Source organism: Pseudonaja textilis, chromosome 2 (assembly GCF_049901715.1).
Source record: "Pseudonaja textilis isolate UNSWEBS1 chromosome 2, rPseTex1.2, whole genome shotgun sequence".
NCBI lineage: Eukaryota > Metazoa > Chordata > Lepidosauria > Squamata > Elapidae > Pseudonaja > Pseudonaja textilis.
The window spans coordinates 16,496,370-16,510,245 of record NC_141991.1 but is presented as its reverse complement, the minus strand read 5'-3'; the positions used below and the strand labels follow the sequence as shown (position 1 = coordinate 16,510,245).

At 39.2% G+C, this 13,876-nt stretch overlaps 1 protein-coding gene across 1 annotated transcript; it reads right to left on the bottom strand.

Annotated features, from left to right (window-relative positions):
- Positions 1 to 1,093: 1,093 nt before the first annotated feature.
- On the bottom strand, positions 1,094 to 12,705 carry LOC113453477 (vomeronasal type-2 receptor 26-like). Its single transcript, XM_087923144.1, has 4 exons — positions 12,402 to 12,705; positions 10,020 to 10,247; positions 8,189 to 8,315; positions 1,094 to 1,995 (listed from the first exon to the last, which is right to left on the bottom strand). Exons 1-4 carry the CDS (start codon positions 12,672 to 12,674, stop codon positions 1,094 to 1,096), a joined length of 1,530 nt encoding a protein of 509 aa, XP_087779270.1. The 5' UTR covers positions 12,675 to 12,705.
- Between the last annotated feature and the right edge of the window lie 1,171 nt (positions 12,706 to 13,876).

The following is a 13,876-nucleotide window of genomic DNA, read 5'->3' as shown; positions in this document are numbered from 1 at the left end:
CATGAAAAGTGACACTAAGCTCTTAAAGTGACATACAGCTCGGTAATGGTTTTGGCTATTTTTGTAGTGACTTTGCTCAGTGATTCTTTGCTCTTATATGTATCCCGCCCTCATTGTCAGTGTAGTTGAGCGGCAGAATAACTGAGGCGAATGTGGAGCGAACTTCGACTCTAACTTTATTGAAAAAATAAAGGGTTGCCATGACTGCTGCGCTAAGAGGGCAGCCAGCTCGCAGGCAAAACCTGATGCCATTTGACAGCTTCCTTTTATAGTCAGCTGTGAAATGAATCAGCCAATAGGACCAGTCTGTGTGTCCGCAGGAATCAGGGACTGGAGTGAAGACTTCAGCTCAGTCTTTTCAGAATGCAATAATAACAATACAAGAGGAAACAATAGACACAAACTCAAGATAAACCACACCAAACTTGATTGCAGAAAATACGACTTCAGCAGCAGAGTGGTCAATGTCTGGAATACACTACCTGATTCTGTGTTTTTTTTCCCCAATCCCCAAAAACTTTAACCTTAGACTGTCCACTATTGACCTCACCCCTTTCCTAAGAGGTCTGTAGGGGGTGTGCATAAGTGCACCAATGTGCCTACCTTCCCTGTCTTATTTTTTCTTTTTTTTTCTTATCTGTATCCATTTCATGTATTCATAAGTATGTTTATAGTTATACCTGTTATCTTATAATTGCTTCATAAAATAAATAAAAAACATCATCCCTGAAACCAAAACATAACACCAACCTATAGAGCAACAAAAACAAACATTATTAGTCATAATCTTTAATATAGTCTAAAACCATATCAGAACATCTCTAGTAACAATTTATCCGGCCTGGTTTCAGAAATTTTATTAATGTCATTGATGATAGTTATGATTTAACATGAATTCAGATTGTGACAATTGAAAGATATGATTAATTGAAATAGTTTGAATTGTTTTAGCAACATTATTACTCAATTAACATAATTCAAAATGCACACAGAATGAAGAAAAATAAGTCAGAATACATAAAACATTACTTCAAAGAATGTGATTTTATACTGGATGTAAACTGAACAAAAATAAACACCAATACAAGGAGCCTTAATGAGATTTCATCATCAGATGTTCCTTGGTGTTTATGTCAGGTCTCAGTGTAATAATGTAGCACTTGGGAACAAAAATACAACCCAATAAACCTAGGCTGGAGGCCAAGATGGAGAAGATCTGCACAGCCACCATGTATTTCCCTTTGGTGCTCAGGTAGCCGGGGACAAAGGAGATCCATACACTACAAAAAACCAACATGCTGAAGGTGATCAGTTTGGCTTCATTGAAGGTCCCTGGCAGATTTCGAGCCAGAAATGCCACCAAGAAACAGATGGCAGCCAGAAAACCCATGTAGCCAAGGGCAGTGTAGAACATGGTCACTGAACCTTCGTTGCACTGCAGCAGGATGTGTTCTGGCTGGGAATGAAAGTCAGAATCTGGGAACGAGGGAAAGATTCCCAGCCATGTCATACAGATGCCTACTTGAATACCAGAGCAGGATAAAACAATCGAGTGGGCCAGACCCTTCCCCAGCCATTTCCTCATCTTGCTTCCTGGCTTTGTAGCCTGGAAGGCTACCACCACCATTACAGTCTTGGCCAGCAAAGAAGATATGGCAACAGAGAAAACAATACTGAAAATGGTTTGTCGAAGGAGACAGGTCATTTTCATGGGGCGACCGATGAATAGAAGGGAGGTCAAGAAAGAAAACAGGAGAGAAACCAGGAGAACATAGGTGAGTTCACGGTTGTTGGCTTTGACTATGGGAGTTTCTTGGTGTTTAATGAAGATTCCCAGAATAAAGGCAGTGGTTAGGGACAAAGCAATGGCAAAGAAAGTCAGGATGAATCCCAATGATTCTTCATAGGATAAGAAGCTTATGCTTTTGGGGACACACTGATCCCGCTTCTTATTGGAATACTGGTCATCTGGACACTTTTCACAATGGGCTGCATCTGAAAAAAAATGGTTAGCATGTATCTCTTTCTGCTAATGTAGGAGCATGAAAACCGCATCAGAAATCAATTATTTCATTTTCAAGGAATAATATAATATTTCTGCCCAGGGATATTCATATGACACAACATTAGTTAAAATAACCAACAACCTTTTTAAAGGCTGAAGATGAATGTGATTATCAGCTCTCAAAACTTGTCCTCTTTCCCAAAACCAAGCAAGAAAGTAACACCTCAATAGATTATTTAATGCTTGCATTGTTGGGTATATGGATACACCAACTGGTTTGGGTGAATGAATATATAAAACCTAGGTTTAAGTGTTTGCAACTTTAAGCTCCAAACTGCAATGTCATTGGATAATTATGGGTGTGGTTGTAAGCTGCAATAAGAGGCAGTGAGAGAGACGTAACACTTCCTGGTAACTGATCCTGGTTTCGAGTCCCTGGTCTTCCTGGTCTGATTCCTGGTTCCTGGTGTTACTGGTCTCTGGTCTGTCTGTCTGTCTGCCTACTGCTGTTTACTCCTGTATGAGATGTCTACTGTGCAAGATACTTCTCTCTACTGAACTAAAGGACTGTGTTTACTTGGTGAGCTATTCATACTCAGCATTGTCTATGAGAGAAAGGTATCAGAAGAAGAAGATTTACAAGCAGATAAAGACATTGTATTTACTGTTTAAAGACTAGGTAACTGGATGGATATACTGGATACTGACATATGGACTGAATGACTCTTCTTAATCTCTGTGTGAATTAAATATCTATTTAAAACCACAAACAGTGTTTTTGTCTCAAGTGTGTGTATACTCTTGGGCCCAGCCTCTCTCTCTCATTTGGCTGCCTGGTTAGACTGCTGCTGTGCACTCTGCTCGGGGGTTTATCCCCAAACACTAACATTGGTTATGGGCCCAGCAGTGTGCACAGTCTAGCTAACCAGGTTATATCTGAGAGTCTTTGGTCAAGAGTCACACATTACTGTAAAGACAAACTGTTTGTTGAATAGTTATTTTTCTGCAGAGCAATGGCACAAGTAAATTTGCCAAGTCTGTCCATGATATCCAGGTTAGATGGAACAAACTATGTTTCATGGTCAATGAAATGTAGTTTACTTCTACGAAGAGAAGGTTTATGGGACATAATTACAAACCCACCAGATGTATCTAATTTGGATCCTACTGTTGAAGAGGATGCCAGAAAGATACAGGACTATAAACAAAAGAATGAGCAGGCTTTGTGCATCATAGGACTCACTCTCTCAGACCAGCAACTGATACATATCCGTGGAGAGGAGAGTGCTGCCAATTGCTGGGATAATCTTAAGAAGATTTATGTTTGAGACAGTGTAGGAGCTCATATAAATCTTACACGGAAGCTGTTTAGAACACATCTTGAGAGCAATGGAGACTTGTTAACTCATTTAAACTGTATGAAAAGCATTTTTCAAGAATTACAAGAAAAAGAGCTTATATTTAATGAGTTGCAACAAGTATACATTATACTGTCTTCTTTGGAACGAAGCTATGATGATTTTGTGACTGCATTAGAGGTACTGCCAAAAGACAGTTTATCAGTAACTGAGATAACTGGCAGGCTATTGGAAGAAGCCAGAAGAAGGAGTGAACGTGACCAGCTGAGAGAAGATAAGCCTAATAAGGAAGAGAAATTATCTTCAAAGATTGAAAGAAACCAGCTATGCAAGGTAAAGCACCCGGAGGAAGAGAAGTTATCTTCAACGGCATACACAATTAAAAAGTGTTTTAATTGTGGAGGCAGAGGACATTTGGCAAGATTCTGCAGAAAAGGAAAACGCCAGAATTTAAAGAAGCCAAGGAAATCCTTTGAACTAGCCACATACAGCAACTGTGATGTGAAGAGTGATTTATGGGTGGTGGACAGTGGAGCATCCCACTGCATCACGAGAGATAAGACAAAGTTTATAAAAATGTCTACAAGCTCACAACGTATATCACTCGCGAATGGCTGGCACCTCAAGGCCAAGGGTGAAGGTATTGCATATTGTCCATGTTTAAACCAGAATATAAACATGTTGTATGTACCACAGTTAAAAATGAACTTACTTTCTGTAAGAGAATTAGATAAACTAGGATATGTGGTTACATTTAAGAATAATAAGTGCATACTGGATAGAGATAACAAAAAGGTAACTGCAGCTTTAAATGGAACATTGTATGTCTTACATGATAGTAAGAAAGGGGAGGCACAGACTGTATTTAATAATACCAAGCCTCATGATGAATGTATCCATTTACTGCATAGGCGTTTGGGCCATGTAAATTTTAAAATGCTAAAACGTACAGTAGAGTTATCTGAAGGAATAAGGTTAAAACCCTGTGATAAGTATTTGCGTTGTAATGTCTGTTGTGAAGATAAGAGTAAAATATTGCCTGCAAATAGGCTAAATGGTTTCAAAACTAAAGAACCTTTAGAAGTAGTATTTGCAGACATTATAGGTCCAAAGAAACCCAGTATGGGGGTGCTCGTATATATACTGAGCATTATGGACCATTACTCTAGATATGGGTTTTGCTACTTAATGAAAAGCAAAACTGAAACATATCAACATTTCTTCAACTGGTTAAAGTTTGCTGAAAGAAAGTCTAAACGGCAACTGATAACCTTGGTGACAGATAATGGTACGGAATTTGTTAACAGCAAATTCCAGAATAGATTAGAGGCAGCTGGTATAGAGCATAAGAAATCTGCACCATACAGACCACAACACAACACATTTATAGAGAGAAGAGGCCAAACACTACAGGCAATGGTTAGAACAATGTTAACTGATTCTGGATTACCTGATTCTTTGTGGGGGGGAGGCTGCAATGTGTGCTAATCACTTATTGAACAACGTGGTTAACTCAACTACTGGTGAAATACCATTCACCATGTGGCATGGCAGGAAGCCTGATCTGAGTTACCTGCACACATTTGGTGCATCAGCATGGGTGCATATCCCTACACAGCTCAGGCGTAAAGGGCAACACAGAGCTAAACAATTTTTCTTCGTTGGTTACCAAGCTAACCATAGGGCATATAGATTTTGGGAGAAAGGCACATCTAGAGTGTTATGTAGTGCCAATGCCCAATTTCTAGAGCACGTAGGATGGGATAAGTTAGAGCAGGATAACAATAAAGAGGTGATTATTGAATCATACAGAAATCCCATTGATTATCCCTGTAGCTTTAAGAATAGAGTAAAGAGAGAAGTACAGGAAGAGATTGTGCCCATAGAAGAAGAAAAGGAAGAAATAGCTCAGCAAGATGAGGAAAAGGACCAAGTAGTAACCCAAGAAAGTCCTCATACAAGCCCTGTAATTCCCAGAAGAACTACACGTATATCTAGACCGCCTGATAGATACCAGGCTAACACAGTGTGTCAGGTAAATAGAGTTCCATCTACTGTGGATGAGATAAAAAGGTATCCTTCTAAAGAGAAAGATAATTGGTATGCAGCAATGAATAAGGAATTGAAATCCTTGAAGGATATGAAAGTATATGTAAATGTGAGATTACCTGTTGGCATAAAACCCATTGGCTGCAAATGGATTTTTAAGATAAAAACTGATAAGGATGGAAATATAATCCATAAGGCAAGATTAGTAGCCCAAGGTTTTAGACAAAGTGCAAATGACTATGATGAAGTATTTGCACCTAGTCTTAAAGCAGCAACATTAAGGGCAGCCTTAGTGTGGGCAGCAAGCAAGAAATATATAGTTAACCATTTAGATGTGGAAACTGCTTACTTGCATGCTCCACTAAGACATACTGTATATATGAAAAAGCCTAGTGGATTGAAAGGTGATAATAATAATGATTGTTGGTTGTTAAAGAAGAGTCTCTATGGTCTTAAACAATCGGGCTATGAATGGAACCAGTATATTGTAAAGGAACTGAACAATATAGGGTTTAAAGCTGGTTTAGCCGACCCATGTCTGTTTAAAAGGGAGACAAATGGTAAAATATCATTATTATTGTTATTTACTGATGACATTGCCTTGATTACTGAGACTAATGATGAAGCGAATAGAATTATAGCATCATTAGGTAAGAAAATAAAAATCAAGCAATTGGGGGAGATAAAGAGATATCTAGGGTTAAATATAGTGAAAACACAGAAAGGTTATAAGATATCTCAGGAAGATAAGATATCTAAATTGCTAATAGATTATAAAATGGAACTTTGTAAGCCTGTAAAGACTCCTATGAGTCAGGATGTTTGCAAAATGGATACTCAAAGTCCCAAGTTTGATAAGGTATTATATCAATCTTTGATTGGTAGCTTATCATATATTAGCAATTGGTCAAGGCCAGATATAGTTTTTAGTATTAATCAGCTGGCACGACACAACAACGACCCGCTTCAATGTCACTGGATAGCATTGAAAAGAATCTTAAGATATCTTAAAGGAACATTACACCATGCACTGTATTTAGAACCAGAAGGTGATCTCATATTGAGTGCTTATGCAGATGCTAGTTTTGCATCAGAAAGAGACACAAGAAAGTCGACTTCAGGAACAGCCATAATGCTGGGTAAGACATTAATAGGTTGGAAGTCAATTAGACAACAGCATATAAGTTTGTCTACTATGGAGGCAGAATTCTCCTGTTTATCACTATTATGTACTGAGTTGATTATGTATAAACAAATGTTAAAAGATATGGGTATAACGGTAAATTACCCTATAGTTGTACATGAAGATAATCAGGCAGCAATTCAAATGGCTAAAAGTATTGCAGTAAAAACTAGGAGCAAGCATACAGATTTGAGGTATCTGAATGTAAGGCAATCTGTAAATAGTAAATTGATACAGCTAGAGTACTGTATGTCGGAGGACAATGTAGCTGATAATTTTACTAAAGCCCAAGGTGCCATTAAGCACCTAGAGAGTTGTGAAAAATATGGGTTCAGATTGTAAAGGCATTATATATTTATGTCACCCAAAAGGGGAGTATGTTGGGTATATGGATACACCAACTGGTTTGGGTGAATGAATATATAAAACCTAGGTTTAAGTGTTTGCAACTTTAAGCTCCAAACTGCAATGTCATTGGATAATTATGGGTGTGGTTGTAAGCTGCAATAAGAGGCAGTGAGAGAGACGTAACACTTCCTGGTAACTGATCCTGGTTTCGAGTCCCTGGTCTTCCTGGTCTGATTCCTGGTTCCTGGTGTTACTGGTCTCTGGTCTGTCTGTCTGTCTGCCTACTGCTGTTTACTCCTGTATGAGATGTCTACTGTGCAAGATACTTCTCTCTACTGAACTAAAGGACTGTGTTTACTTGGTGAGCTATTCATACTCAGCATTGTCTATGAGAGAAAGGTATCAGAAGAAGAAGATTTACAAGCAGATAAAGACATTGTATTTACTGTTTAAAGACTAGGTAACTGGATGGATATACTGGATACTGACATATGGACTGAATGACTCTTCTTAATCTCTGTGTGAATTAAATATCTATTTAAAACCACAAACAGTGTTTTTGTCTCAAGTGTGTGTATATTCTTGGGCCCAGCCTCTCTCTCTCATTTGGCTGCCTGGTTAGACTGCTGCTGTGCACTCTGCTCGGGGGTTTATCCCCAAACACTAACAGAATAAAGGCAGTGGTTAGGGACAAAGCAATGGCAAAGGAAGTCAGGATGAATCCCAATGATTCTTCATAGGATAAGAAGCTTATGCTTTTGGGGACACACTGATCCCGCTTCTTATTGGAATACTGGTCATCTGGACACTTTTCACAATGGGCTGCATCTGAAAAAAAATGGTTAGCATGTATCTCTTTCTGCTAATGTAGGAGCATGAAAACCGCATCAGAAATCAATTATTTCATTTTCAAGGAATAATATAATATTTCTGCCCAGGGATATTCATATGACACAACATTAGTTAAAATAACCAACAACCTTTTTAAAGGCTGAAGATGAATGTGATTATCAGCTCTCAAAACTTGTCCTCTTTCCCAAAACCAAGCAAGAAAGTAACACCTCAATAGATTATTTTAATGCTTGCATCATCGTACAAAATTCGGTGATAGTGCTCAATCATTGAAATGTTTGTGGATGCCTTCAAGATGTGTAATGTTTTTTCTTGCTTCTTGATCAAATACCCCAAAAAAGCAATAGAGAAATTTGATTGTATCCTGGTTGTTTTTGAAGCCCCCGACTGTACCTTCTTGCCCAGAGAATGTTCCTTCCATACACAGAGAACAGTCGTAGCAGCAAACTGGGGCTCCCTCTCTCACAAGCTTGGCATAACCTGGGGAGCAACTTTCTGTACATCTTGAATAAGGCACCGTCTAAACATAAACCAAAAGATTTATCAGGGCAATATATAAATTAGAGGCAAGAGACATGGTGGGTCAGTGGCTAAGATGCTGAGCTTGTCGATCAGAAAGGTTGGCCATTGGGCAGTTTGAATCCCTAGCACCACATAATGGAGTGAGCTCCCATTACATGTCTCAGCTTCTGCCAACCAAGCAGTTCGAAAGAACGCAAAAATGCAAGTAGAAAAATAAGGACCACTTTGGTGGGAAGGTGCCAGCATTCTTTGCACCTTCAGCATTTATTCATGCCAGCCACATGGCCACGGAGACGTCTTCTGACAGTGCTGGCTCTTCAGCTTTGAAATGGAGATGAGCACTGCCTCCTAGATCCAGAAACGACTAGCACCTATGTGCAAGAGGAACCTTTAGTTTTCAACATAAACCACAAGATTAGTATGAATTATAAAAGTTTACTGAAATCAACTGGCTTCCAAAAGTCAGGAGCACATTGAGCAAAATCTGTCAAGAAGTAGTGGCATGACCTTTAATTACTCTACTTGCAAGGGGCAAATGAAGAGTCATTCTCTTTCCTCTATCAATCTCCATTATCCATTCCAAAATAGATTCGTTGCCTTATTCTTCTTTCCTTTGGAACTTCTTTCCATTGCAAAAGGTGTTTCTCCTTAGAGCATGTATGAGAATGCCATAACTTGTATATATTCTTTCTCCATCTTAGCTTTCTCAGGAAACCTCCAAAATCTAGCTTTCTCTAGAGTCCCTATCTTTCTCTCCTACAACTGATCATTGTATCATCATATGTAAATGGCTTTTTTTAGCTGCCCTCATTTCCCTCACCACATTCTTAATGCTATCTTCCTCTTATGCAATTCAATGGGCTAAACCCTTCCTATTCTGGATTTTCTCCCCAAGAAGCTTTTACAAAAGACAACTCATCATTTCACTGACAACTGATTTTGAATCATCAGAATATTACTAAAGCTGGGAATGTTGGTATGACTGGATAGAACAAAGATAGGAAATATATTAGTAAATAATGTTAAGTGTAAAGGAGGTAGTAATTACATACTCGCAATAAGCTGTTCTGACTGAATGGTGGCATATGGAAGGGTTTATATTCCTTGCAGTCATCTGGTCATTAACAGTCTTTTTGAAAGTTGTTTAGGCCCCTTGGAATTTATCTGTGCCCTCAGGGTCACATGAATAGTGCAAATGGGTGTGGAACCTTCCTGCAATTGCTGAATCTATATCCTGTTGACAACACAGTCTTTTCAGCAGTTCCAAATCCTTCCATCCTCCACCATTCAGTCAGAACAGAAGAAACTTCTTGGATGAGAAGTGAAACATCTTCAAGGGAAAACAAAATCCAGGTGCTTTCTGAAAAAACACCTTTGGCACAACCATGACCTGGATGACTGACATAGACATTCTGGAGTTTCTCTTACTGAAAACAAATTAATTTCATGTACTATAAATTATGGCAACATATTCCAGTTTAATAATGTAGATTGCAAATTCCGCAATACAATGCAGCAGGTTCCAGTGTGTGACAGATTATTGTAAGACCTCTAAAGTAAAATATATCTAATAAATTAATGAGGCTTTAAGTTCTCTTAGTTGGAAGTTATCTCAATTGGCCTCAATAAGAATTATTTCTGAGCATAAAATTTACACATATGGAGATAAATAGAAGAGCACAATCCAAGCAGCCTCAACTACTTTGTTAAATAAAGTTGGCCATTGGATGGCACTTTGATTGACAGAAATCTTGACTTCTGAAGAGGATTGGCTTTCTACACTCCCAATTTTCACCCCCGCATCTGATTTGTTCCGAACTGATGTCCAGTGCATGATATCAAAATCACCAACAGGAACTCCATTTTCATCAAAAGAAATCCCATCTCTGGAAATATTGTGATGTTGGAAGTTCCTCAGGAACCTATGGAGCTGCAGAAACATAGAAAGAATATTACAATTTGAGCCTTTATTCAATGTTTTTCTTGCTCTTATTCTGGATTGGAGGTACTCTGAATAATTCAACCTCTTCAAATCATCAAATTTGCAGGCAACACTAAGCTGGCAGGAATAGGCAACATCCCAGAAGACAAGCTGAATATCCAAAAAGATCTTTGCAAATTGGATATGGGCCCCTACCTAACAAAATAAAATTCAGCATAGATAAAAGTAAGGATTTCCACTGAGGCAAGAAAAACCAAAAGTACACGTTACAGACTATGTGAAACTTGGCTTAATGCCAGTAATTGTGAGAAGGATCTTGGAGTCCTAGTGGACAATCACTTAAATATGAACCAACAATGTGTGGCAGCAGATAAAAATGCCAATGCAATCCTAGGCTGCATTAACAGAGGGATAGAATCAAGATCACAAGAGGTTCTAATATTGCTTTACAAAGCCTTAGTAAGACCACGTTTAGAATACTGCATCCAGTTCTGCTCATCAACACAATATAAAAAAGGTACTGAAACTCTGGAAAGACTGCAGAGATGAGCAACAAGAAATGATTAGAGGGCTGGAGGATAAAACATACCACAAACAGTTACAGGAATTTGGTATGTCTAATCTAAGGAAAAGAAGGAGTGGGGAGACATGATATCACTTTTCTAATATTTGAGGGGGGGGGGTCAAAACATTTCCCAAAGTACCAATAGGTGAGAAAAGAAACAATGGTTGGAGAGAAGCAACCTACAACTAAGAGGAATTTCTGAGCAGTGAGAGCAATCAACCAATGGAATAGCTTGCCTTCAAAAGTTGTGAGTGCTCCATCACTGGAGGCTTTCACAAAGAGACCTGGGCAACCATTACTCTGAAATGGTATGGTATAGGGTAAGGGTCTTCAAATTTGGCAAGTTTAAGACTTATGGACTTCAACTCCCAGAATTCCTGAGCTAACATGACTGGAGGAGGAATTCTGGAAGTTGAAGTCCAAAAATCTTAAAGCTGTCAAGTTTGAAGATCCCTGGTATAGGGTGTCCTGCTCGATTAGTAGGTTGGACTAGGGAACCTGTGAGGTCCTTTCAAATTCTATTATTCTAAGTTTCATGTTCTGTGTTTTGCAGCTTCACCATCACAGCCCATCTGAGGCAAGACCATTTGCAGATATGGGGAAACTTGTCATGGGAGAAGATGGAGAATACAATTTTACCATCAGTCCTGGTCAAGATGAAGTTAGCGGAGTTTAACTTTGGGCTAGGAATGTAACAAAAATTGCATAGTGATGTTATCTCTTTCAAAGAGTAGCTATGGAAGCATATCCATTAGTTCAGGAGATGATTGGACGAACCTTTGGTTGTCCCCAGAAGATGCTTTGATTTATACCTTGTTGCTATGTTACAAACTTTTAGGCAGCAAAGTCCAATTTTAATCCAGAACAAACAACCCAGCTGAACTCCTTAGCTTGGAGACTAGATGACTTTGTGATCACAATAAAAGATTGAGGATTGCTGGACTATTCTGATGCTTGTTTAATTTTGACATTTTGTCAGCATTGAGCTATTTCTGACACAAAAGCATCCCAAACTAGACAGGTTGTTTAACTCTGGAATATTTTTCTCTATCACCTCTCTCTCTCTAACTCACTGTCAGGGTTCCAAGTAATATGCCTGTAGCAAACAGGACTCTGAGGTAAGTAGGTTCCTCAAATATCAGTTTTATTGGACATATCATATAGGCATAGGCTGGTGAAAACTGACTTTAAACATTACCATGGTTTTCACTTAATTAAAAATAAAAGTTTTCCTCCTCTTTCCAAACTATCAGTCACATGGTCTAATCAAGGTGTCATCCAGTTGCCTGGTGACTTCACTCATCCTCTCTCTGGCCATCGCTGGGAATGTCCTTGTTTCCCAGGAGACAACAAAACCCCAGCTATCTCTATTCCTGCCTCCCTTTCCCTCAGTTCCAGTGTGGCAATACTGAAGCATCAAAATGGCCTCAGTCAGGTGAGCTTCAGGGTTGACACTTACTCTCAAATACCACTAACTGGACAACTGCTCTTTGGAATATCTCACCCTTTTGACATCTAATTTAATATTGAGGAATTGGAAGGGGAGAATCAATGGAACCTCAAAGGAGAATACTCACCTGCCATGGCTGTACAATCTGGGGTGGTTGATGGTATCCAACTTGCATTCTCCTCTTACTCCATTGGGAGGAAGAGGCAGCACTGAGGACCCGGGCCACAATTTGAATTATTTGGGAAATACTGGAGGAATCCTGAGACAGGATTCTTGCAATCACATCATGGGATGGGAATTCCCAATTCTCTTTTTCTCTGCATTTTTTCCAAACTTTCTTTGATAACAGAGGATTTGAATAGGAACATTGGAATGCTTCCTTTCCATACAATGTGACCATAGATGCATAAGATTTAAAGTCATAATCCTGAGTCCTTCTCTTTGTCAGGATGAGGAAGGAAAACAAAGCATGTCTATTTTGGAGATCAACCCAAAGATCAAAACCAATTACACTTAAAGCTGTCAAAGTTGTTGCAATCCAAACCCTTCCTACCAGGGACGTATTAATCCTATCAATTATTTGTATTATTGCTGCTAACATTCCTGAGGCCTTATCATCTAGTTGGCATACTATAATTTTTATTTGACTCTTGAGAAGAGAATAGAACATTTTCGTTTTTTCTTGCATGAGAGTTTCTCCAGCATTTGTCTGCATATTTGCTGCTAGGATAGTCCCTGAGAGGAAAATGCAAATCCCACTTTTTAAGGCAAGAACTTCCAAGCGTCTTTTGAATTTTTCTCCTCTTTCATTGTCCTCAGAAAGGAGGCCGATCCACGTCCATTGGAACTGCAGGAGCAGCTGGATAATTGCTGAGTAAGGAGGTTCTTGGTTTGGGGTCATCCGATATGAAAAAGTGAAAGGATGATTTTGCTCAGCCATCTGGTTGATGACACTGTAGTTGATCTAAGATGAAAGAGAAGGTATTGGCAGTTTTTGCCAGTTTTAACTATGAAAGTCAGATGGTAAATCTAAGGGCCTTCCCCCACTGCTGAGAGATGTTTCAAATGGTAACTGCATGAATTTTGCAAGTTCCCTTGATGTTCTGTCCTGTTGTTTTGTATGCTCACTTTGAAACCAGATGTCAACTCGTAAAGCATTCCTGGCTTGCTCTCGAGTTGCCATAAGAAGGAGTGGGGGAAGATCTGATGGAGCAGTTTGTTGCTATGATCAGAAGGACATTCCATGCATACCTTTCTCCATGTTGTGCCTCAAGTTACCAAGCCCAGCCGGAGAGGCGTGGTGTGAATTCCACAGCCCGGCAAAAGTTCTTAGTTGGAGAATGTGACTAATGACACACCCTGGGAGGAGGGGGAAACAGGGTAGTAGGTGAACAGTAAATTACATGGGGCAGAGCCGACTGCACTTGGGAAAAGTGCCAACATGTGGCTCCTAATAAATAGTTGGATTTCTTTTGAAACTTGGCTCGAGGCTCATGAATTAATTAGAGCATTTGTTGGAACCCTGACACCAGGGAGCTCTGAATTATCTGTGGGTGATGTTCATTGGTGGTCCTTATAGAGCACACCCTTCACAACACATTA

Bases quoted from the DNA above. Each gene is read 5' to 3' on its own strand.
- LOC113453477 (XM_087923144.1), bottom strand. From the start codon at position 12,674: ATGGTCACATTGTATGGAAAGGAAGCATTCCAATGTTCCTATTCAAAT. The intron at 10,248-12,401 runs GTGAGTATTCTC...ATGTTTCTGCAG, and splicing joins AGATTGTACAGCCATGGCAG to CTCCATAGGTTCCTGAGGAA. The intron at 8,316-10,019 runs GTAGTTGAGGCT...GTTTATGTTTAG, and splicing joins GGCCAACTTTATTTAACAAA to ACGGTGCCTTATTCAAGATG.